Raw genomic sequence first — 25,017 nt, forward strand, 5'->3', positions numbered from 1 at the left:
TGTGTTGAGTGCCCGCCGGCCTCAGCCTGCATTTAGGATTAATTAATGATGACTAGTACCTGTTTGCTGAGCACTTACTGTGCACCACATCTGGCTTAGCGTGTCAGACCTCATTTAATTCTTCCTGCACGGCAGTTACCATTATCAAACCCATTTCACAAGTGGAAAAACTGAGGCTTGCAGAGGGATGGGATTTGTCTCCCTGCCTGGGTCAGGACCCCAAGACTCTTGGCCTAAAGGAAGGACCAGCTACCCACGTCCCCAGGGGTTCCCTTACCGAGATGAGGTCTTTCTTGAGCACCACAGTCATGACATCTTTGGAGCAGTTGGGCTGGATCAGGGACAGGAGCAGCTCCTGGTTGCAGCTCTCCTTGGGAGGGGTGGTCCGGACGGGTGGGGGAGAGGTCTGCGGCCCACCACCTGCCGGGCAGCAGAGGCCGGCAGGCAAGTCACTGAGCGCTCCCTGGGCACCGGGCACCGAGTGCTTCCCTAACTAGCGACTTTCACTGTCCTCGCCTGCAGACGGGGAAGATGGGGTTCCCGCCGGCTGCCGCAAGCACCCTGCTCACACAGCGGTCCCAAGGCCGCTGATCCCAGGAGAGGGCAAAGGAAGGGAAGAGGGTGCTCACCGCAGCTGTGGGCCTGCAGTGAGACGACACTGGCCAGAGGGAGCTCCACAAAGGACGCTACCATGCTGGCGTTGAGTCTCCGGGCCTCCCCTAGCAGGCCTTGGGGTGTATCCGGGAGCACGAAGCCACGGATGTTCTTCTCTGGAAAGATCTTGAAGGAGTATTCACCAGTGGTCTAATGACAGAGCAGGGAGCCACAGACACAGTCAGGGGGGCATGCAGCCTGGCAGGGGCTCCACCAGGGCCAGCCAGGGTTATGCCAGGCCTCGGTGCCACTCTATCCTTTGCTCCTACTTGTTTCCTCCCCCTGGGCCACCTCCCTCATCTACCGACTCCTGCTTGTCCTTCAAACCAGCTTGGGGTTCGCTTCTCCAGGAATCTTCCCTGGCCCTGTGGGCTGGGGTAGGGGCCTTCCTAGGGCATGATGGAAGGCTTCGAGCAGGAGGTAGCATCTGGGTGAAGGTTTGAAGAATAGCTAGTGCACAGAGCAAGGGGGTGGGTGTGTAAGGGCTCAGGGCTGGGGTGCTGATGCCGGGAGTTTGGGTTTTCTCTCCGGAGAGCCTTGGCGAGGCCTGCGCCCGGCTGTCTGGGTCGCGGAGCAAGACTCACCCAGATCTGCATGTTGTGGTTGGCGTCGATGAGCCAGGACACGTAGGATGGACCTTGCAGGATAAGCACAGCGTCGGGATCCCCCGAAGCACAACGCAGCTCCACCTTGACGGTCACTGTCCGGGGCCTGCGGGGAGACAGACCCCGGCGTCAGCGTGGGGCAGGAATGTGGGGTTGGGCGGGGCCTGATGTAGACTGGTCGGGCGGGGACTAGGCCTGGGGTCAGGTGGGCAGCAGCTGAGCGCTTTCACCTGGTCACTGTCGGCCGGCGGGAGGGGCGCGGAAGTGGGCGGGGCTTGGCCAGCAGGGGCGGGCCCCAGAGCTAAGGTGGCGGCAACGACACTCTTACCGAGCCAGGGATGGGCGGGGCTTGGTGTGGGCGGGGCTTGATGTGGGCGGGGGCGGGCACCCTTACCCGGCCTCGGTGCCTGGCAGGACCCTCACGATGTGCGCTTCCTTGTGGCCAGGCACACCTTCCAAATGGCAGCCCCGGACAGAGGCGCGAGTGAGCGGGCTCCATTCGAGAGTGTGGCCCATGTCCGTGAGGGGTTCCGGATTGCAGGAGGATGGTACCCTCGGGGCTGTGGGGACAAGCACAGCTCAGTTCCCTCCCTGAAAAGCCTGGCACTAATACAGAGGCCCACCCTCACCCACAGTAAAGGGGGAGGTGGGCAGGATGGAGCAGCAAAGAAGTGGGGTGCCTGGGAGGACCTGAATTGAAATCTCCCCTCCACCACTTACTGCCATGTGACTGGGGGCAAGCCCCCTGGCCTGTTTCCTCATCTGTGGACACAGGGTTAATAAAGGCACGAACCCACGGCACGTGTTAGGTGTGCAACCCCGAGAGCACCAGCACATCCCCTCACTTTCCTCTTTCCTGTGGCATTTACCATGACCGGAAATTGCGGAATTTTTGAAATTATGCAATTACTCTGGAATTACTATATGGAATTGTAATTATTCAACTATTATGGAATTATGGAATTATTCATCTGTGTACATATTTACTGTCATCTCCTCACCAGTGTTGGCTCCAGAACGGCGGGATCTGGGTCTGTCTGCACAGAGTCCCCAAATGCCTAGCATAGGACTGAGCACATAGTAGGTGCGCAATAAATAAAAGTGCTGCTTTCTAGGCCAAAAATTACTGTCCCCATAGAGCACGGACTTGTTATATGTGACCTGGGGCAAATCACATCCCATTTTGGAGCCTTGATGTCCACATCTGAGAATGGGCCAGGAGAATTCACATTTCTTCAGAGCTGAGTCCTGAGCCCAGAGAAGCTGCGGGGGAAGCTGACCTTGGTCCAGACGGAGGAGGATGCTTTGAGGGTCGCTCAGCTCAGCGATAGATGCAATGGGGCCCTTCGTTTCTGCCCAGTCGAGGAACTGCTTCTGGGTGGTGAAGGGCGGCAGCTGTGTGGTATTGACTCCTGGGTGCCCTTGGAAGATCAGTTTGGGGTTCTAGGAAGACACAGGGGGGCTCAGGGTGCTGTTCCTGGGCCCGAGCCCCCTCTGTCCCATTCAGGAGGTTGGGAGGTAATTTGGGGAGGCAGCCAGTTGGCTGAGAGGAGGAGGCAGAGCTGAGAATGCTGAGGTTGATAGATCTGAAGTCAACCCAGAGCCCTTCCACACCTGGTGCTGGACGGAGTCACATCCTTATTCATCCAACTGTCCAAACATCACCTCCCCACCCCTCCACAGTCTTACTCATACCACCCACACTTGTGACATCATATGGCTAGGGTCTGTGAGACACAGCGTCTGGCCTGCCTAGCCCCGCATGGTGCCGGACACGTAGTAGGCACTGGGAAATACTTGACTCTCCTGACACGTCAGCTTTACCCACACACCTAGCACACAGCAGGTGCTCCCTGCACAAGGGGAGGGAAGAAGGGAGGGAAGGAGAAACAGATGAATAAATGAATGAATGAAAGCCTAACGGGGATTGTCCCTGCCCTGGGGGGATCTTGCCATCCAGAAACTAGTCCTGCCTCAAGTCACTTGAAACACCAGAAGACAGAGGATGTTATTTAACAGAAGCAAGGGAACAAGACAGGCCTCTGGATACACAGGGATGGGAATGTGGGTGACTCTAGCACCTCACCGCCTCTACTGCCCGGGCCTCAAGGAGAGACCGTGGTGGAAGGAAACAGGGAAGACTTCCTGGGAGAGGTGTTCTACCGGGGCCCCAGACTCAGAGTTCCTCTGCATTCCATCTTCAAAGCCAGGGGCATTGCTCTGAAGCAACAGCAGGATAAGGGCTTCAGGCTAGATACTAAGGGGGACTGCCTGACAGTGGCAGTAGACAAGATACCATAGAATGGTCCACCTAGAATGGAGCAGGATTTAAGTAAGGGGGCAAAGTGATGAGCGCCTGGGTGAGGAACTCAGACCCCACGATGGAAGGGCTGGGCAGTGTTTTAGAGCGGGAGGAGGTTAGGGACCTTTACCCAGTCTGACTCCCAGGGTCATCATCTGTAAAATGGGGATGTGACAGGGATTAAAGGCGAGGCGTTTTGTCAGTCACCTGGTGCTGGGTCAGACACAGGCCCAAGCTGCAAACCCAACTGTGATCCCTCTGGTGGAGTCCCCGCCCCCCTTCAGGTAGCTGTAACCTCCCCTCCTCACCCCCTGCAGCTCCGACAGTGCCCCACCCCCATCGCCCGACTATTCTTAGCTCTGAGGAGGAGGAAGGCCTGGTCCAGACCAGAGCCAGCAGCTGCCGCGACCTTCCTGCCCTGCGTTTCATATTCCCTGTGTCACCCTGGGCCCCACTGGGGCTCAGATCCCTGCCTGCAGGGCCCAGGAATGGGAAGGGGAAGGGGGGGGAAGAGTTAGGGGGAGGAGGAGCCCTGGCAAGCCCTGGCTCCCCACGGGGCCTCAATTTACCCCACTGGGAACAGAGGGAAGTTCCACATGGAGCTGGTCCAGTTCATGGCTCCCTGGCCCTGTCCGTCCGTCTCTGCTGTGCCTGCTTCGAGCCTGGATTCCTCACCCCACCCCCAGCCTCTCTCCGTCTCTGGGCCTGTCTCCCAGGCAGCCCTGGATCTGGGTCTGTCTTTGGATCCCAGCTCTCCTCCTCCTCTCTCTGAGTGCCTATCTGTCCCTCCCACAACAAGCTGGCTCTTCCTAGTTCCATTTTTCTTGGTGTTTCTCTCCCCCTTGTTAGCTTTGCTGTCCGCCCCCACCCCTGCCCTCTGCTTTCTCTGGCTGTAAACAGCAGCTGCTTGCATCTGGGGCCCACCTCCCAGGGCCTTCCAGTGGGGGAGGCAGTGCCCACAGGCCACCCCACCTCCTCCAGCCCTGACCCCCACCCCTTGCTGTGGGTCCCAGCCCGTTGACCTCTCTCTGGTGGACGTGCCTGACACTTAAAACTGGAATTTTTGCAAAATATTTTTTCTCCAATGTAGGCCGTGTTCATTAGAGCAAATCTTGCAAATTCAATGAAGTATAAAGCACAAATAAATAAATGCCTCTCCCATTCCCATGTCCCCGCCATAGCCACGATTAATACATCGTTAGGTTTCCTTTTCCTTTGTACTTAAATATTTTCAAACATATCTTGTAACTTTTTCAAAGACAGTGACAAGATTACTTTATGGGAGGTCACTGGATCCAATTCTGCCACTGGGCAGATGGGAAGACCAGCTACGCAGGAGGACTGGACTTGGCCAGGGTTGCCCATCAACCTGACTCCCACATCTGGGTTTGGACTCTTCATCCCAGATCCTGCTGCCTGGGTTCTCTCAGGCAGGGCCCCATGGGATTCACCAGGCAGGGTGAATAATGTCACGGTGAATAATGTCAGAATGAAAAAGAGAAGCAGCGTTGCTGGGGCAGGAGAGCTTGGCCTACAGAGACAAACAGCAGGGGCCTTCCATGGCCAGAGCCTCAGCCCACGGTTGGAGGTAACACACTCACGAAGGCCAGGTTGAGTGGGATTCCTGGGGCCTGTAACTGCAGGAGCATGTTCTTGTTTGCACTGAGGACCAGAAGCACCTCTCGGGGCCGAGTGTCATTTTGCTTGGACTTCTGGATAGTCAGCTCCAGCTCTGACACCTCCTAGGGTGGGGACAGGAGAAACACACACACACAGACCAGTCAGGCCTGCGCAGGCTGTGCCACCCGGATCGGTAGTAAAGACTCACTCCTCAGCAGCTTCCTCTCTTCTCTCCCTGCCGCACTGGGCTGCCCCTGCCTCCCAGCGCCCAGCACTGTGCCTGGCTGGCGGGAGATGCTCAAAAAATATTTGCTGAGGGGCGCCTGGGTGGCTCAGTCGTTAGGCGTCTGCCTTCAGCTCAGGTCACGATCCCAGGGTCCTGGGATCGAGCCCCACATCGAGCCCCACATTGGGCTTCCTGCTCGGCGGGAAGCCTGCTTCTCCCTCTCCCACTCCCCCTGCTTGTGTTCCCTCTCTCGCTGTCTCTCTCTCTGTCAAATAAATAAATAAAATCTTTAAAAAATATATATTTGCTGAATGGATGAAGGCAATTGGTTTCATCAAATTCAGAGATTTTAAAAAACTGCAAGAAGCCTGAACTTTATCCAACAGTAGATCAAAGTTTGCCGGTTCCCCGGCGCACCTGCTCTATGCCAGGCCTGTGAGCATCTACGCGACTTGGATGGTACCCTGTGCCCTTTCTCTGGTCCTAGGCAACGTGTCAAGGCATCAACCCCATCCCAGTTTCCTGCATTCCTGTTTGCCTTCCTAGTTTAAAGTACTAAAATGCCCATGTTTTTGTTGATATAATACCATCATTTTGATATAAGACTGTGAACTCGAAATCATTACATCCTGACAAATACCTACCACATGAAAAGGGTTAATTTATCATGGTGTGTGCATTTAGAACGCCTTCATAACCACCGCCACAACCACATCCACAGGAATAAGAAAACCTAACCCTTGCAGAGTGCTTGCTATGTGCCAGGACTCTTCTGAGTGCTTTACATATTGACTCATTTAATCCTCACAACAACCTTATTCTCACTTAACAGATGAGAAAATGAGGCACAGAAAGGTGAAGTCATTTGCCTAGGATCACACAGCAAGTACGCATACAGCTAGGATGTGGATCGGGCAGACCTCTGCTCTGACAATATGGCCCCCCAACATTTTTCTACACCTCCTCATTCCCTAGAAGGAAAAGGACACAGCGATCCCCAAGGCAAAGCTCTATTGAAAGAACGACCTCAGGGGCGACTGGGTGGTGCAGTTGGTTAAGTGTCCAAGTCTTGGTTCCTGCTCAGGTCGCGGTCTCAGGGTTGTGACATCAAGCCCTGCGTTGGCCTGTGTGCTCAGCATGGAGTCTGGCTTGAGAGTCTCTCTCTCCCTCTCCCTCTGACCCTCCCGCTGTGCTCTCTCTCAAATAAATAATTTTTTTTAAAGATTTTATTTATTTATTTGAGAGAGAGAGAATGAGAGAGAGCACATGAGACGGGGGAGGGTCAGAGGGAGAAGCAGACTCCCTGACGAGCAGGGAGCCCGATGCGGGACTCGATCCAGGGACTCCAGGATCATGACCTGAGCCGAAGGCAGTCGCTTAACCAACTGAGCCACCCAGGCGCCCTCAAATAAATAATTTTTAAAAAGATTTTAGTTATTTATTTGAGAGACAGAGAGAGGATGCTTAACCAACCAAGCCATCCAGGAGCCCTAATAAATAAATAAATCTTGAAAGAAAGAAAGAAAGAAAAGAAAGAAAGAAAGAAAGAAAGAAAAAGAAAGAAAGAAAGGAAGGAAAGGAAAGAAGGGAAAGAAAGGAAGGAAAGGAAAAAGGAAAGGAAAGAAAAGAAAAAAGAACAACCTCAGCTCTGCTCAAAGACTTTCTGAACCAGCGGACAGGCAGGGATAGATGTCGGAAGCCCTGCCACAGACTCATGAGGACAAAGACGAATGGAAACACTCCACGGAGAGCAATGAGCTCCAGCGGCTCTCTGAAGGGGGCAGCCTCTACAACAGAGAGAAAACTTGACCCCCCAAATCTCCTCACACTTATCAAAAAGGAGAGAGGTATTTCAAGATGAAGACATCAGTGGAAAGTTTTAGATTTCACTTCCAATGATCTCCTGGACATTCCCCCAGCTGATGTCACAGAGCCAAGAGAGAGTGTTTCAGTCACTGGAAAAATCTGCCCAGAAATATTTCCGTTAGTCAATAATGACACCATAGTCACTCTTTGTTTGTAACTTTGCTCTTTAAAACAAAAGAGCGAATAATGTGATTTCATTTTCAATGTTTTACAAGTAACTTTTTTATTTTAGTGAGCTATTGACATTGCCTATCTTCGGATCACTATTTTTACGTGAATTTATGGAACGATAATATAGGTTTCAAATTTATATTTTGTAAGTTCACATTTTTTATTAATTAGAGTTTTCTAATGGGTTTTATAACCTTTTGGGGTTTTTTTTTTAAGATTTTATTTATTTATTTGAGAGAGAGAGAATGAGAGAGAGAGAGCACATGAGAGGGGGGAGGGTCAGAGGGCAAAGCAGACTCCCTGCCAAGCAGGGAGCCCAATGCGGGACCCGATCCAGGGACTCCAGGATCATGACCTGAGCCGAAGGCAGTTGCTCAACCAACTGAGCCACCCAGGCGCCTGACCTTTTGGTTTTCGAAACATCTTTTTAAATCAATTTTTATATTTATTTTTTTATTTTTTTTTAAAGATTTTATTTATTCATTTGACAGAGAGAGACACAGCGAGAGGGAATACAAGCAGGGGGAGTGGGAGAGGGAGAAGCAGGCTTCCCGCCGAGCAGGGAGCCTAAAGCGGGGCTCGATCCCAGGACCCTGGGATCATGACCTGAGCTGAAGGCAGATGCTTAACGACTGAGCCACCCAGGCGCCCCTTAAATCAATTTTTAATAACATTTATGCATCTGAGGGGTATCTGGCTGTTTGGCCGGAGGAGTGTGCAACTCTAGATCTCAGGGCCATGAGTTCGAGTCCCATGTTGGGTGTAGAGGTTACTTGAATAAATAAAACTTAAAAAAAAAAAAGAAATATTTATGCATTCTAAACACATTAAAAATTAAATACTGGATTTAATATATTTTGGTAAAACATGAAATACAAAGCTAAATGTCACAACTGACGTTTTGTTCCAGGATTATGATCATTATCTGAAGTTTTCATTTAATTCATTAATTTATTTAAAAACTGAAGTATAGGGACGCCTGGGTGGCACAGTCGGTTAAGCGTCTCCCTTCGGCTCGGGTCATGATCCCAGGGTCCTGGGATTGAGTCCCGCATCGGGCTCCTTGCTTAGCAGGGAACCTGCTTCTCCCTCTGCCTGCCGCTTCCCCTGTTTGTGTGCTCACTCCCTCGCTCTCTCTCTCATAAATAAATTAAAAATCTTTAAAAAAAATAAATAAATAAAAATTGAAGTATAATTGGCAGACTACCTGAAATTAACCTGAGCAGAGGGAGACCCACCTCGGTGGTGCTGGGAAAGACCCGGTACAGCCGACCTGCCAGAATCCTGGAGAATGAGAATCTTTGAGAATCTCTGAGAATGGACCTGCCCCCACCTTCTTACCCTGATTGCGTATGTACTGTTAGCTTGAACAATCGAACAGGATTGCACAATCCTGTGTATCTACTAAAAACCATTCAATTGTACACTCTAAATGGGCAAATGTTATCTGGATAAAGCTGTCAAAAAAAACAACAACTGAGTATCAGTAATTTCACATGGTTCAACCTAATCCGTGCCTGGCCCTGGACTGAGCGTGTGTTACGTGGGTTTTCAGTGAAGCAGAGTCAGGTATCCTCCCAGTTTACAGATGCAGCAATTGAGGCTCAGGGAGGGAAACTACCCAGGGATCTGCTGGGGGCGAAGTCGGGGACCAGAGTAGAGCCCACAGCCCCTAGACCTCTCCTGGGCCATGTCTCCCTCTCAACCCTGTTCTTCTGGACTTCCCCACAGTTCATCACTGTCCGGCCCCATCTAGCTGTCCTCACCCAGGGGAGTGACCTCTGGGGCCCCCCATGCAGTGAAGAGATGGGCGCTGGGGTTTGGAGATGCTGCTGACGGGCTGCAGTGGGTGAGGTCCATCCTCTGCCCCTTCGTGGGCATCCACAGGCCGAGAGCACTGCGGGTGACAGAGCAGCAGGGAGCATGGCCTCAGAGCTGACAGGAAAGAACCCTGTGAACCTCCATTCTTGCTGCTGCTCGGCAACTGTCCCTATTCCTCTGCACTTCAGTCTCCCCACTTGGTAGGACAGGGTTGGGAACAGATACCTGGTGGGGCTCTAGATAAAGGAAGTTAGAAAAGAGAAGTGGAGGTCAGTGTCGGGTCATGCCAAGAGTGAGGGCATGAGGAGACTGGAACTCTGTGGGGACATTTATCACGACATTCAGCTCCTCACCCATCACTCAGTTGTCACCGCATCCCTACTGGTAGAGTTGGGGGCAGAAAGTGGGTGGGGGCTGAGGCCCAGGGAGGGGCAGCCATGGGGCGGGCACACGCAGCAAGTGAGCAGTGCGCAAGCTCGGGGAGGCAGGAAAGCTGGGCCCCCCGGGGGTCTCTGAGCTCCTGGACCTAGCTGAGGCCGGCTGGTTACCAGAAAACCCCAGCTGGGTTTCCACAGCAAACATTTCCATCCCATGGCCCTGACTCATCACCACAGTCACTCATACGCACATTGACTTCCCTCTTCCCTCCCGCCCCCTCCCCCCAGCCCGGAGCCCAGAGGCAAAGCAAGGGGTCTGCCTTGCCCCCCCACCCTCAAGCTCCCAGTCTTCCGAATGGCATCCTGGGAATTCTGGGAGCCCAGCCGAGGTAGGCAGGCCGGCCGGCCCCTCACTCCCAGCTCCGACCTGGGCCGGTTCAGGCCTACCCCCGCCCCTTCCCTGAGTGGGTGGGCAGGAGACCGAGTTTCTATTTTTGTGCCAGTGTCCCAGAGATACCATTGTTGGCCCAGCAGTTGGTGGCGGGAAGGGGGGATTTCAGTGAGGAGGCCCTGAACACTAGTAGCCACTTATAGAAAGTTGCTTCCAGCAATTCTTCTAGGAGTGGAGCCTTGGGGCTGCCTGCAGCCCCCACCCTCCGAGGGCCAGACTGGAGCCGGCCAGATTGGAGCCAGCCGTCCCTCTGCCCAGGCAGCAGACTCAGATGATACATACAGGCAGGATGGCAGGGGCAAGGGGTCAAAGCCAGACTGACCTGAATTCAAATGTGGGCTCAGTCATTAACCTGTGACCCTGGGCAGTCACTATTCCTCTCTGGGCCTCAGTTTCCTGGTCTGGAAAATCGGCTGAGCAATATGCCCACTTCGTAGACTTGTGAGGATTCAGTGAGATGCTGCCTGCAAGGTGGGGCGTCCGGTGCCCAGCTAAATATACAGCAGTAGATTCGGCTCTCATGACCTGTGATTCCCTCCTTGCCCACTCACCCAGCGGAGGGCCATGGCCTGGGGGCTGGCAAGGTTGGCGTTAAAGGTGGGCAGCAGTTAGTGAGAACTGGAACATGTTGAAGCTACGCCTCACTGTGGCATCCCCTCTCTGGGCCTCGGTCTCCCCATCTGGGTACCGAGGAGTTGGGCTCAGCGATGTTCTAGTATCGTGTGGCCCCTGGATTTTATCCTGCCTCCTGGGGTCCCCATGTTTGGCATCCCAGAGTCATGGTCTCGAGCCAAGTGGACACCGACTGGGCTTCCAGAACTTCCCAGAAGAGATGTGCTGCTTTCCCCAGCTGAGGGCCCCTGGTCAGCCCATGTTCTTCCCCCTCCCCTGTTCATTTGTGATTCTGAGAGGCCAGTGCTGGGGGCCCAGCCTAGGGTTTCTGTGCTCTTGAAGGGGCACAGGAAGTAGGCACAACTCTATCCTCCAGGAGTTTGGCAGAGAACTAACACCCCTCAACAACCAGAGGTGAACAGCGAGTGCCACCACTAACCCCGTGGGGAGAGTCCCTCAGCAAATGCTCATGCGCATGTATATTTCTCCTTCCCTCCCTCCTTCCTTCCTTCCTTCCTCCCTCCCTTCCTTCCTTCCTCCCACCCTCCCTCACTCTCTTCCTTCCTTCCATTATCCATCCATCCACCCAACTACCCGATCGTGACTTCCAGACTGACCCTGAGCTGGACACGGGGGACACAGCAGTGAGACAGCAGACATCAGCCCTGCCCAGCCTGTTGGGCCCCCGAGCCATGCCTTTCCACTGAACCTGCCCCTCATATCAGCAAGGCCTGGGATAAGAATACAGATGGCAGCCCCCAGCTCCCAGCCCACCCTCCTTTCTTTTCACCTCCTTCTCTTCATGAGTACGGACGTGGGTGACCCAGCCCAAATGCCCATGCTCTGCCATGCCTGCCCCCTTCACGTAGTTGCCTTGCCCAGCCTTTAGGTGTGGCAGACCTTCCTCCAGCCATGCAGTGCCCCCTTCTAGAGGATGGGACAAGAAAGAGCCCCACGCAGCCCGGGAAGGAGGCTCAGCATATATGGGCAGGGAATTCTGGAGTCCAGGGACCCAGAGCATGGACTCAGGCGACAGGTGCAGGCTCCGGGTGGGCATGTCCCTCTGGCCCTGAAGATACCCTATCCCCGGGGCGGGGGGGGGGGGGGGAGGTGAGGAGTGCAACTGGAAGAGGGCCAGAGAAGGGCCATTAATTGTGGGGCCTGAACAGGGGCCCCCATTGCCCAGGTCTGAGAGCAACACTGACCTCCAGAGCCCTTCACAGCCTCCTAGGACAGTCTGGGGGAGCCCCGGGCCCCTCCTGCTCTTCCTCTCTGCCTGAGCCGCCTTGCCTGCCCCTCTGGTCAGGAATGAGTCAGTGCAAGAGCCCAGCAGCTTCCATCTGCTTGGAGGTGGGTGGGGTGTCCTCAGCTCCCCGGGTTTGCCCAGAAGTAGGGTGAATCAGCAGCTGCCCCAGCTCTGGCCCGGCTGCCTGGGGCTTGCAAGGAAGACAGCAGACCCGTGCAGTCAGTCTGACGGGAATCGCTGAGACACCAGGCCAGTTTCCTGTCTCCGCGGGTCAGGATGTGACCCCGGGCCCCCTCCCGGAATCCAGGCTCCGGCCTGCCCTTTGGGGACCCAGCGAGATAGAGCCCCTGCCCAATGGTCCCCTCATCTGTCTGCCACGGACCTTTCTTCCCTGAGCCTCTTGGCTGCCACAGCTCATCTGCCGCCCACCCACAGGAAATCTGAGGATGCGGAGGCTATGCAGGGGTGGACGGGAAAGCCGTTTCTGCGGGCCAGGGTTGGAAGACGGCGGCCACAGGTCGGGAGGGCCGGGGCTGGTTGCTGAGACTGCTGCCACCCACGCGCCCGCCGCCAGCTCATGTTTCTGGCCCCAGGGCTTTGCTTGTGCGGTGCCCTCTGCCTGGGATGCCCTTCACCGCCGTCTCTGGCTGGCTGGACACCGAGAGCCTTTCACTAACGCCCCTTTCCCTCCCCAGCCCCGTGTGCCCCCCATTGCCAATCCCATCAGCCTGCCGATGCCCACCTCTGCCTCCCCTGGCTTGGGAGTGGCTCAAGGGCAGAAGTCGGGTCTGCTTTCTCTCTGCATCATCAATACCCAACACAAGCTGGGCACCGAGCAGGCACCTGGCCAGGACTGTTTGGTGGGGGGGGCTGTCAGGCTATGGATCCGATTCCCGGCGGGGGGGGCCTACTTGGAGAGGAAGGTGCCTTCCACGTCACAGCATAGGGTCTGGGGGGGGGGGATCATGGGCCCCTGGGGCAGGGAGGCCAGGAGCTCCTGGTGGGGAGGCCCAGCTCCATCGGGCTGGGCCTCAGTGGCCCCCTCTGAAAAGAGATTCATGGCCCCTGCCTCAGCTACCTGGTAGCAATAACCTTTGGGGATCAAATTATTGGGCCGATGTGAAGATGTTCTGAAAACTACAGCATGCTTGGTAAGAGGAGGGTATTTACAGGTGAGACCCGGAGGCCAAAGATAATAACATATAATAACAACAAGATATTGTTGTTATATAATGTGTGTGTGTATGTGTATAAATAATGTGTGTGTTTATATGTGTGTGTATGTGTGTATATATATGTGTGTGTGTGTGTGTGCATATATAGAAAGATAATAACATATGAGTAACAATAAGCAGAGCTACTGTAGGATGAGCAGTCACTCTGGGCAGCCCCGCACTCAATATTGGCCCGCTCTGCCCCACCGGATCCTCGCAAACCCCCTGTGAGGGAGGTACTATTATCGTCCCCATATTTCCTGTGGAAAACCAAGGCCTAGAGAAGTGGCCCAAGGTCCTGCTGCTGTAAGGTGGGAAGGCAGACTCCAGTCTGCAGACCGTCCAGCTCCAGAGCCCGCGTTCGCACCTGCTGGGTCGAGGCCACCTAGCAGTGCGTTCTTGCACTCACGCATTCAGCAAACGGTTATTTGCTATCTGCCGGGCCCTGGGCCAGATTCTGACACTGTGATTCTTCACTGAGTCCCTGAGCTCCAGAATTGTGTGGGTGTGGAAGAGTGAGGGGAAGGAGCCCCCTCCACGTGCCAGGTACTATATGAGGTGCTGGTCAGTGACGTAGCCAAGGCTGGAGCCCCAGTCTCCTGAACCCCAGCTTTCTCTACCACCCCCTCAAACAGACGTGCCTGACAGGCCTGGGGCTCGCAGCCTGGCTTCTTGGATTAAAAGCCAGATGCTCCACAGGCTGAGTCCTCCAGAGGAGACGGAGAGCGACGGGAGGGTCTGTTGTCATGAGCTCTAGGATGACGTGAGTTACACTGCCATCCCACCATGGCCCTAAAAACCCTCCAATGACTCTCACTGTCCACAGCAGAAAGACCAAACTCCTTAAAATAGTGGCAGGGCCTTTGCATCTCCCCAGCCCTGCCCCAAGGTGAACTATAAGCTCCCGCCGTGGTGAACACCTTGACCCTAACCACGGTCCACTCACCTGCCTGTGGTTCACTCTGTCCTCAGCTCTTCTCTACCACCTCCTTCCCTCCTGGCCATCTTACTGTTGTTGCTTCCTCCTGGAAGCCCTGTCTAATCCCACGGCAGCTGCCATACCCCTGTCCTGCGCTCCCCAAGAGAGCACCCATTACCCAGATCCTGGCTGGCTGTCTACACATCTGTTTCCCACAGCCCTGGGCACTTGGCAGGGGGCTTTTCTCGGACTCCGGCCGGTTGTTGAGTGATTTGGGGGGGGTGGGGGCGAATCCCAGTCACCCAGTGACAGGTCATCAGAACAAACAAAATGAGCTTACAGAGGGCAATCTTATGTTCCGTATCATTACCAAACGTGAAAAAAATTACAATGGCTTTGGAAACCATATAACGTGTGTCTGGCACTATCTCAGTTTGGGGATTATCGAGGCCCACAGTCCTGGTGGCAGGCAGGGCGGTGGGGAGCAGGCCCCCCTCGATATTGGTGGTCTGGGCACCATCTTATCACCACACAAACGCAGAGCAACTCAACAGTTTCAGGAGCAGCCCAGCCACAAGTTTACTGAGCTGACACCACTAAATCGCTATCAGGACCTGAGGCCACACCAGCCAGGTGTGGCCACCAGCCCGGGCAGGCCAAATGCTGCCAGGACACAGATCTGCTGGGGAGCCAGGTGACAGCCTAGCTTGGGGTCTCCCAGAATCTAGTGCGAACTCTGGCCTTGGGCATGTGACTTCACCTCTCTAGGCCTGCCTCAGTTTCCTCCTCCGAAAAGCGGGGGCAATAACAGACTCTGACAGATAGGCCCTTGGGAGGCTTCATACATGGAAGGTGTTGAGCCCCATTCCTGGCTCTTAGTAGGCCTCTAACAGAACCTAGCACACAGCAAGCACTCCATAAGTGTGGTATTATCATTAGGAGGGACTTCGGCTAATGCTGGACCTCAGTAGGGACAGTGGTCTCCAAGGTGGCATCACTGGCTTCGATCTCTGTGGGCTGCCTGGCCAGGTCACCGATGTTCAGTGGGGGACATTGTAGGGAAGGAGACTTGAGCTCAACTGAGGGAAGCACTTGCTCAAAACCCAAGCTGCCTGGAGGGGAGCTCCATCTGCCGAGAAGCAGCAAGCTCCCCATCACTGCAGGTGAACAAGTGACAGCTCACCTGGTCCCTGCCACCGCTCACCTGGCTCTTCTCCAGTCACTGGCCACACCCAGCCCTTCCCACCTGGGCCTTGGGGCTTCCAGAAGACCTCTGTGATGCTGGCCCCGGAAATGCCATCCCTTACTGGCCCTGCGAAATGCCCACATATCCCTCCTGGCGGGGACCCTGGTGAGGACACGGCCCACTGCTCCAGGGACAGCCACAAGGAAGGCTCCCCTCATCCCATTGGCCCTGGGCCTTTCTCTGGGACCACAACCCCAGCCCTGCCACCAAGCACTCACCCTTGAGGATTCCAGGAAGAGAATGTGAACTTCAAGGGTGGCATTGGGGACCTGAGCCACACAGCCCTTAGAAACCTGACTCGTAACGTATGTCACCTCGGCGTCCACAGGCTGTAGGTCACAATGGACTGTTTCTGCAAGACCTGTTGGGGAAGCACATCCAGAGAGAGCACCAGGTGAGAATACGGTGGTGACAGTCACTCCCAAGATCCGAATGCCTAGCGCTTGGCACTGGCTTAGGGCTTTCTGCATCCCCACAACTGCCCTACAAGGTGGATATCATTATAACCATTCCACAGATGGAGAAACTAAGGCTCAGGAAGGAGAAGTCTCTTGCCCAAGGTCACAGTGTGACTAGGGGTAGGGCTGACAGATAAAACGCAGGATAGCCGGTTAAATTTGAATAAATAAAAACGATTAATTTTTAAAAGTATAAGTATATCCCAACTATTGCATGGGACATACTTACACCAATTTTTTTTTCACTGTTTATCTGACACTCAAATTTAACTGGGCATCCTATGTTCTTATTTGCTACATCCCGCAACCCTAGCTGTGGGGCTGAGCTCACAGGTGCACACACCCAAGCCTCCGGGCTGGTTCACTCCGAAGGGAGACAAGAGCTAAGATTGGGAGAGGAAAACTTCCCAAAACTTCCCTGCGCCTCGGGGAGGCTGGGAGGAATGGGGCCAAGGAGGGTTGAGTCTCCTGGCCCCAAGGGAGGGAGCGAGCCAGAAGGGCGGCCCGGGTTCAGAGGGCGGCTGTGGGAGGAGGCCTGGGCCACGGAGCCTGCTCTGCTCCTGGGCTGCTCGGAAACGCAGGTCCTGAGGGAAGGCAATGGAATTTCACCCTGACCCAGCAGAGGAGGAAGAGGAAATGAGGCCCCTACACCTCGTCCTCAGGAATGTGCCGAGGAAGGGGGGGCTCCGGAGGAGGGAAGGAGGACAGAGAAGGGGAGACTGTTTGGAAGTTTGTGTCTCCATCTTGTCGCGCTCACTTCCTGTTTTCTTGGAGATCAAAGATGGGCGCGGAGGGGCTGGCCCCACGTCCAGCCGTCGCCAGCTCAGAGGAGGGGGGTAGGGAGGCTTCTTCCGAATCCTAGGCTATCGGGCCGTCTTTTTCCTAAGCCAGCCTTGCTGGGCTCAGGACCCCCGGAGGTCAGAGGAGGACTTAAGATGGCCGTCCCTGGCCACGGCCACGCCACCCGCCCCAGCACCTTGGGAGGGATAACTTCAGGACTAGGACGTTTGGCGACTACGGGGGCCCAGACCTTGTAAGTCCTTGCCCTGGCCCTGTCCTGTGTGCAAGGGTCACAGAGCAAGTGTCCTTTGGCATTGTGATTCAAGGCAAGGTCCCTGGAGCCAGGCCGACCTGGGTTTGAATCTCAGGCCCGCACTTACTGGCTATGTGGTTTTGGTGAGCGATTTCACCACTTTGGGCTTCAGTTTCCTCATCTGTGAAATGACAGTTAGAACCCACAGAGGTTGTTGGGAGAACTCCCTGAGAACAGGGCATATGGCGGTTCTTTGGGTTACCATTATTTGATTGACTTCAGTCACTGGAGAAGAAGGGACTCTCTTAGGGGGTAGGGGTGAAGTGGTGGGATGGGGCGGTCTGCAGGTCAGTGGTGTCCCAGGCCAGCAGCCCCCCTCATCCCAGCAGACACAGGGCTGACACCATCTCCTGCTGTCCCACCTCCTGGTGACCCACTAAGCCCCTCAGTGCTCCCCACCCCCTCCCTCCCTTTCCCTATCAGCGAACACAGACTTCTTAGCTGCTACCTGGTCTAAACCCTTCCTATACAGATGGGGAGACTGAGGCCCGGAGAGGCGGGGTGTGCCAGAGTCACACAGCACGTGGCTGACCAGGCTGGGCCTCGGACCCACCTCTCTCTGCATGACGCGGGGTCTGGCCTGCAGATTAGTGCAGTGCCTTCCTCCTTTCCTCCGGACTTTCCCTGCCCCCTCCCCAGACTTCCAGGAACCCCAGTTCCTCCTGGATTGCCTGGGCCGCCTGGGGCCACCTCCTCCATGCCGTCAGCGGGAGAGGCCACGGGCCTGGCCATTATGTAATGATCAGATAACAGGCCAGGCTGGGAGATCAGATAAGAGGTCCATTTATTTTGGGGACTTTTCGAATCCTGGCTGCCCCCACCCCGCAGACGAGAATGGGGAGACAGGAGGGAGTATGACGCCCGGGCCTGTCTCCCGGAGCCGGAGGCGGGCCCAGACAGAGCTGAAAACAATCCCCTGGCACCAAGGGAAACGCCAGGGCCTCCTGGGACCCGGGTTGGAGGAGGCGCCGCTAGGGGCCTGGGTGACCCGGCCCGAGTGAGAGACCCAGGAGCCACCCCCCCCCACCTCTGTCCCCTTCCTCCTCTGCCCCCACCCAGGAGCATAGAGCCACCTCGGGGCTTTCCGCCTGGCCACCCCAGCACCTTGAAAGGCCACAGAGAATAACGGTCAAGGAGAGCAACTCCAGAACCAGACGGCCCGGGTCAAATCCCAGCTCTACCCCTCAAAACAATGGTCACCTTGAGCAAAAGCCCAACTTCTCTGAGTCTCAGTTTCCCCATTTGCAAAACAGCTTCCATCACGCTTACTGAGAGCCAGATACTGTTGCGAGGCTTGACACGAGTTCATTCATTTGATCCTTGCAGCAGCCCTACAGGTGGGTACTCTTATTGGAACCATGTGACACCTGGAGAGACAAGATCCGCCAGGTACAAGAATTTGCCCGAGGTCGCCCAGCTATTACGTGTCAGGGTCTGTATTTGCAGCTGGGCATCCGCCTGGTACCCAGTAAGCGTTCTGAACACAGTGGCTGTGATTACTTCCTAATACAAGGGCAGAGCCTTTCCCACAGGCTTTCTCTGTTTTTTCTCTTCTTCAATCACCCATCCACCCTTTGCTCCTTTCAGGGTCCCATTATAGCCTCCCAGATGTCCCAGCATCCAGCTCAGCCACCCCCAGCAAGGCCTCAAGGTTCCCATCTCCAGTCTTCCTTGTGGTTCCTCAGTGCCCGCAGGGTCAAGTCCACACTCCACCACCTAACATGGAATTAAAAAGTGCAGGGATCTGGGGCACCTAGGTAGCTCAGTCGGTTAAGCGTCTGCCTTTGGCTCAGGTCATGACCCCAGGGTCCTGGGATCGAGCCCCGCATTGGGCTCCCCGCTCAGTGAGGGGTCTGCTTCTCCCTCTCCCTCTGCCACTCCTCCTGCTTGTCTTCTCTCCCTCAAATAAATAAATAAAATCTTTAAAAAAAAAAGTGCAGGGGCGCCTGGGTGGCTCAGTCGTTAAGTGTCTGCCTTTAGCTCGGGTCATGATCCTAGGGTCCTGGGATGGAGCCCCGCATCGGGCTCCTTGCTTAGTGGGGAGCCTGCTTCTCCCTCTCCCTCTGCCGCTCCCCTTGCTTGTGCTCTCTCAAATAAATGAATAAAATCTTAACAAAAGTGCAATGATCTGATGGATGCCAAGGTTCAGATACTGATTCTGCCACCTTCCAGCTTCCTTTCTGTGCCTCAGTGTTATTAACTGTACAATGAGGATGATGGCAACCCCAATAGCTTCCTCATCGAGTTGCTGTGAATGTTGGTCGGATGACATTTGCACAACGCTCAGCAGACTTGTGATGCATGAAGAGGCTCAGGACTGGCAAGTGCTCTCATGAGAATGTATGCACACTGGGGAGAGGTGAGCTCTTCCTCCAAACACACCTCATTCCCTGTGGCTGCCCTGCTCGCTCCCAGACCAGTGGTCTTCCTTTACTTGACCTCTTGGTCAACTTCTGTTCAACCTTCAAAACCCTATTGTGAACGTCGTCTTGTCGGGACTGATCTGGTGGCATTCTAGCTGGGAGGGCAAGAAGGGGACCAAACCTCATCTCCCCACAGGCAGTATGATGCAATGGTTCGACCTAGGGCCCAAGCCCCAGCTGCTCCTTCCTGGGCTGTTACTTGGGCAAATTTCTTCACCTGCCTGTGCCCCAGCCTCCTCAGCTGTGCCGTTGGGGAGACAGGAGTGTCTGCTCCACTGGGCTTTTGTGAAGGTTAAGTCTGAGGGTGCACATCAGGCTGAGAGCGGTGTGTGGCAGAGAGTGCGAGCTGAATCAGTGTCAGCGGTGACATTTGCCTCTTCACCCCCATCCCTACCCCATGTATGAAGTCAGCTCAGCCCTGGAGGATGGTCCTCTTCAGCCTCCAGGGCTGATGTCCCAAAGCCGGGGCTGGAGCTGGGTCTTAGTGTCACTCTCCGTCTGGCTGAGATGAGAGAGAATCTCAATGGTCATGTCCCCACCGTCCCCAGGGGCTCATCTCTCCTGGCTCACACAGCTCCTCTTTTACCTCCTGGCAAATGGGAAGCTGCTCTGAAGTGCGGGCTCTAAGAGATGAGTATTTGTGGTCTCTGTCCCGTGTCACTTGTCCCCTCTCCAGAGAGGCCCAGATCCCCACACAGGTGGTAGGCAGCACAGGGCTCCAAGTCCCACCTCTGTTCCTCCAGCGAAGGCTTGTCCACACTCCACAAACACGCTTTGATCCCAGCCACCCAACATGAGCCTCAAATCCCAGCACCCCCACTTCTGGGACTCTATCCAAGTGAAATACTCCAAAATACAGGAAGAGGTGCATGTACCAAAAACGTGCACGGTGGTGGTATTTATAACTAGCCTCAACGGGGAAACCACCTAGATATTCAACAATAAGGGATTTGTTAGACAAACGACGGGATGGCACATCTAAGGGACAGAATATTCCGGAACCACAAGGGGACGGTTATGGAGTCTACATGACAACATAGAAACCTTCTGGGTCATAAGAAGGGTCCCCCAAGACTCCCAAATGTTGATCCACCTGCATTAAAATTACCTTAAAGAGCTAGACAAAAACTATAGGCAACCCACCTAACAATGCCTATGTTAATGAAGGAACTTGGGAAGTGATTTTTTTTTTTCTCCTTCTTACCTGTTTTCTTTGAGGAGTAGACTTAAGTGACTATATAATTAAACTGCTCTTTAAAAATCTACGTTTGCGGGGCGCCTGGGTGGCTCAGTCGTTAAGCGTCTGCCTTCCGCTCAGGTCGTGATCCCAGGGTCCTGGGATCGAGCCACGCATCAGGCTCCCTGCTTGGCGGGAAGCCTGCTTCTCCCTCTCCCGCTCCCCTTGCTTGTGTTCCTGCTGTTGCTATCTCTCTCTGTCAAATAAATAAATAAAATCTTAAAAAAAAAAAAAAAATCTACGTTTGCTCTTTAAAAAAATATCCCAACGTGGCAAAAAAGTGTCTTTAGAGACAATTCCCTAGAGAAAGCTTGTGCTGGAGAACAGAGACATCGGGATTGTCCCCACGTGTACCGTGCACTGTTCCTATCTTTTTTTAATATCTTATTTATTTGACACACACAGAGAGAAAGAGATAGTGAGAGAGAGAGAGCACAAGCAGAGGGAGTGGCAGGCAGAGGGAGAGGGAGAAGCAGGCTTCCCACTGAGCAGGGAGCCCGATTCAAGACTCGATCCCAGGACCCTGGAATCATGACCTGAGCTGAAGGCAGACGCTTAACCGACTGAGCCACCCAGGTGCCCCTGTTCCTATTTTATTCTGACAGTAATGGATTCGCTGCTTTTGGAGCACCTAACACTGGGTCCCAGACATCTGTCCACAGTAGCATAGATATAAATCCAGCTCTTTCTCGGTTTCGGCTGCGTGGTATTTCACCGAATACTAACTCTTTTGCTAGGGCCCAGGCTGATGGACATTTGGGTGGTTTCCAGTTGGGTTTTTGTTACAGGCACCTATGGACTATATGGATCTTGACAGACTTGGGCAAGTAACTCCAAAAGGCTGAAGGTTGAGCCGGTACACAGGTTAGGGTTTTAAGAGATTCAGCCAAGCTGTGTTCCCAGAAGGCTGGACCATTCTTGGACCTGTTTTGGACCCATTTTTACCCTCTCCGGCCTGATTGAGGATGCCTGGGTCACTCCCACCCCACCCCCCGTGTGGAGATCTGGGTTCCACACCCTGACCGGGGCCTCTGTCTGCCCTCCATGGGCCTCAGTTTCCCAGACTGTCAAAGAGCTGGGCTCTTTGGTTTGGAATGTCCTTGAACCCTATGATCACTGGGGTACTGGTACCCACTCCCAGGAGCAGATTGATAAATTATCAGTTTTTCCAACTGGCTATTAAACACAGCCATTATTAAAAATTAAATTTTGGGGGGCACCTGGGTGGCTCAGTAGGTTAAGCATCTGCCTTCAGCTCAGGTCATGATCCTAGAGTCCTGGGATCGAGACCCACATTAGGCTCCCCGCTCAGTGGGGAATCTGCTTCTTCCTCTCCCTCTGCCCCTTCCCCTGCTCGTTCTTTCTCTCTCTCTCTCTCAGATAACATCTTTTTAAAAAATTGAATTTGGGGGCACCTGGCTGGCTCAGTCAGTGGAGCATGTGACTCTTGAACTCGGGGTTGTAGTTTCGAGCCCCACATTGGGTGTAGCGATTACTTAAAAAAAATAAAATCTTGGGGCGCCTGGGTGGCTCAGTTGGTTGAGCATCTGCCTTCGGCTCAGGTCATGATCCCAGGGTCCTGGGATTGAGCCCCGCATCGGGCTCTCTGCTTGGGAAGGGGGCTGGTTCTCCCTCTCTCTCTGCCTGCTGCTCTGCCTACTTGTGCTCTCTCTGTGTCAAATAAATAAATTATTTAAAAAATAAAATCTTAAAAAAATTAAATTGTATAAGCTTAAAAATAAATTGTATTTTTAAAAAGGTAATAAATATCAAAACTCATTACTTCCTAATTATTTTACTCCATTTTACTATATTCTATGCTCTTGAGGTCAGATGTCTGTTGCATCTGTGTGGTAAAAATATCCGACAAAGGTCCTGGGGACACAGCATCCCAACCGCAAGCTTGGTGAGCTGGTAGCTTGAAATCAGCCATGTGGGAACATTTACACCCTGGACATTAACAAATACTATCCCCAGCGCCCTCCACCCCTGTTGTTCATTATTTGCCAGCACACCACTGCCTTCCATCCTATAAAACCAGACCCTAAAGATCTACAGGGATCTTCCTCTGATGACGACAAAGATGGCAGTGTTATCAAGCTAGAAATGTGGGAGAGGTGGGGCACCTGGGTGGCTCAGTTGGTTAAGCGACTGCCTTCGGCTCAGGTCATGATCCTGGAGTCCCGGGATCAAGTCCTGCATCGGGCTCCCTGCTCGGCAGGGAGTCTGCTTCTCCCTCTGACCCTCCTCCCTCTCATGCTCTCTGTCTCTCATTCTCTCTGTCTCAAATAAATAAATAAATAAAATCTTTAAAAAAAAAAGAAATGTGGGAGAGGTGGGAGAAAGGCAGGGCAGCCTGGAGGCCTATGGAGGAGCTCAGGTGGGCTTCTGTCTGTTGAGCTGTGTGAACTTGGCAGATCACAGCCTCCACTTCCTATCCTGTAAGATGGGGAGATACAGGCAGCCATCTTGCGGGGTTGCCGGGAGTTATATGGGGGCGGGGGGGTTGCACACTACACGTGGTTAGGAGCCCAAGTCCAGGGTCAAATCTGTGCTAGGTCACTTAGTGTCTGCGACAGTTTCCTGTGATCAGTGAGGCAGTCGTAGGGGTTTAGAGACCAAGGACCAGGGGCTTTAAAATGCCACAAGGTGGGATCAGGTAGGGAGGTGGCCACCGTTGTGCTCTTCCCCTGTTTTCCCCCCCACCCCCAACACCAGATTCTTTAGAGAGTTTCTGGATGTGCCGTGGGTGAAGGGGTGCCCATAGGGCTGTCCTGTGGTTTTAGGTGGGTGAGGGGCGGACACAGCAAGGCCCACATGAGTGGGATGAAGATCTGGGAGTCCCCAGCTCCTCATGGCCTCTCACCTGGTCAGTTTCGGAAGGCCGCAAAGCCATGACCGCCTGGAAGAACCCCCAGGCTGAGCCACCCCCGCAGAACCCTTAGTCTGAGCCTGTGTCCCCACCCTGCTGCATCTTGAGGAAGAGAGGGTAAGTCGAGGCAGAGAGAGAGCGCTAAGTTCAAGAGTGTTCTGGGTGCCACTCACAGGCCCTGGGGAAGTGAGAGGCAGGAATTTAAAGCTAATCATAAAGCCACAATAACAACAGAGAATCCTCCAGGCTGCTCCGGATCTCTACAAGCAGGGCCTCACTGCCACCCCCCGCAACAGCCCCAGAGGAGCTCCATTCCCATCCCGCTTTGCTCAGCGGCCCAAAGGCAGTCCCCCAATATCACACCGCGAGGAAGTAACCATGTGAGATTTGAACCAAGAGCCCTAGTGCTGACTGTGAATCCACACGCCCTCCTTCCCACAGGTTCCTCAGATGGGAACCTTAAGGCCCAGAGAGGGCAGGAGACCCTCCCAGGGCTGCACAGCACTCTGGGACCTGGGCTTCCTGGGGGAGAAACTGGACATAGCTGGGAGGGCAGAGGCCAGAGGCCGGGGTTAAGGCAAATAACTCATGCCCATTTGCTTGAGACGTTTAGGGCTGAAAGTTCTTTGTCTTGCCAAACCGGGGTGGTTGGTCACCCTACGGTGTCCACCTTGGGCTGTCCAAACCCCCCAGGACAGCCCCACTGGGCAGGAGGTCAGGACCAGGGTAGAGGCCGGGAACACCTGGGGCCGAGTCTCCCCACCCGGGGTCCCTGGACACCTACTTGTGGGCCTGAGGCTGCAGACGGCCAGCAGTAGGGCAACGACGGGGGGAAGCGAGCGGGGGTCCATGCTGTCCACGAGGGGGTCTGTGCGCTGGGCCTTATCCGGTGTCCAGGGGCAGGGCTGCGGGCGAGCGTGGGGGCCGGCGTGGGCGCGAGCGGGGACCCAAGGGGAACAGGCGGCCGGAGCGACGGCGTCCCTGCTCCAGCCTTCTGAGGTGGCGGCCGAGGGGTCAGGAGAAGTGGGCACGGGGGCGCAGGGCCGGGCCGGGGGTCGCTGGCCGAAGGGTGAGCGGGGAGGGGGTGCTGAGCTCCTGCGGACGGCAGCTGCGGCGGCAGTCCCGGCCTGGGGATGCGGATGGAGGCTGGGGTATGACCGGCAGCAGTGGGGAGCTCCCGGCTCATCCAGCCTGGCCCGGGGAGGCAGGAAATGCGCTTCCTTAGAGAAGGGGCCGGGCCAGGCGGCCTGCCAGGCGGGGAGAGGAAGTGCCACGGGCTTTGTCGCTGGGTGGGGGGCCCTGTGGGGGGGGAGGCAGTGGGGTGGGAGGGCCCAGGCTCCAGGCTCGTCTCCTCACACACCCCACCCTCTCCAGGGCCGGCTGGTGGGGCATATCTGGCAGCCCCCAGGGGGCAGATGAAAACAATCACCCTAGCAGCCCACCAAGGAGACTTTTCAGAGGCCAGGCCCTGACCAAGGAGGCTCAGGAGGAGCTCATAGCCCCTTGAACTCAGTTGTTCCCATTTTGCAGATGAGAAAACAGAGGCCTGATGGGGTGAGATAATTGGCCCCAGAAGATGGTGGAGCTGGGATTCGAACAGGTGT

General features: G+C 54.8%; 1 protein-coding gene across 2 annotated transcripts; it reads right to left on the bottom strand.

Annotated features, from left to right (window-relative positions):
- Positions 1 to 196: 196 nt before the first annotated feature.
- ENG (endoglin) lies at positions 197 to 24,625 on the bottom strand. Of its 2 annotated transcripts, none has more exons than XM_081803666.1 (8): positions 24,198 to 24,625; positions 15,549 to 15,691; positions 5,163 to 5,303; positions 2,540 to 2,702; positions 1,654 to 1,819; positions 1,239 to 1,365; positions 630 to 804; positions 197 to 420 (listed from the first exon to the last, which is right to left on the bottom strand). In XM_081803666.1, the coding sequence occupies exons 1-8, from the start codon at positions 24,262 to 24,264 to the stop codon at positions 212 to 214; spliced, it is 1,191 nt and encodes a 396-aa protein (XP_081659792.1). In that variant the 5' UTR covers positions 24,265 to 24,625; the 3' UTR covers positions 197 to 211. The 2 variants fall into 2 exon arrangements, with proteins under 2 accessions (XP_081659792.1, XP_081659793.1); XM_081803667.1 differs by lacking the exon at positions 24,198 to 24,625 and adding an exon at positions 18,151 to 18,248.
- Positions 24,626 to 25,017: the final 392 nt, after the last annotated feature.

Source organism: Leptonychotes weddellii, chromosome 14 (assembly GCF_054177405.1).
Source record: "Leptonychotes weddellii isolate Sample4059 chromosome 14, ASM5417740v2, whole genome shotgun sequence".
Taxonomy (NCBI): Eukaryota; Metazoa; Chordata; class Mammalia; order Carnivora; family Phocidae; genus Leptonychotes; species Leptonychotes weddellii.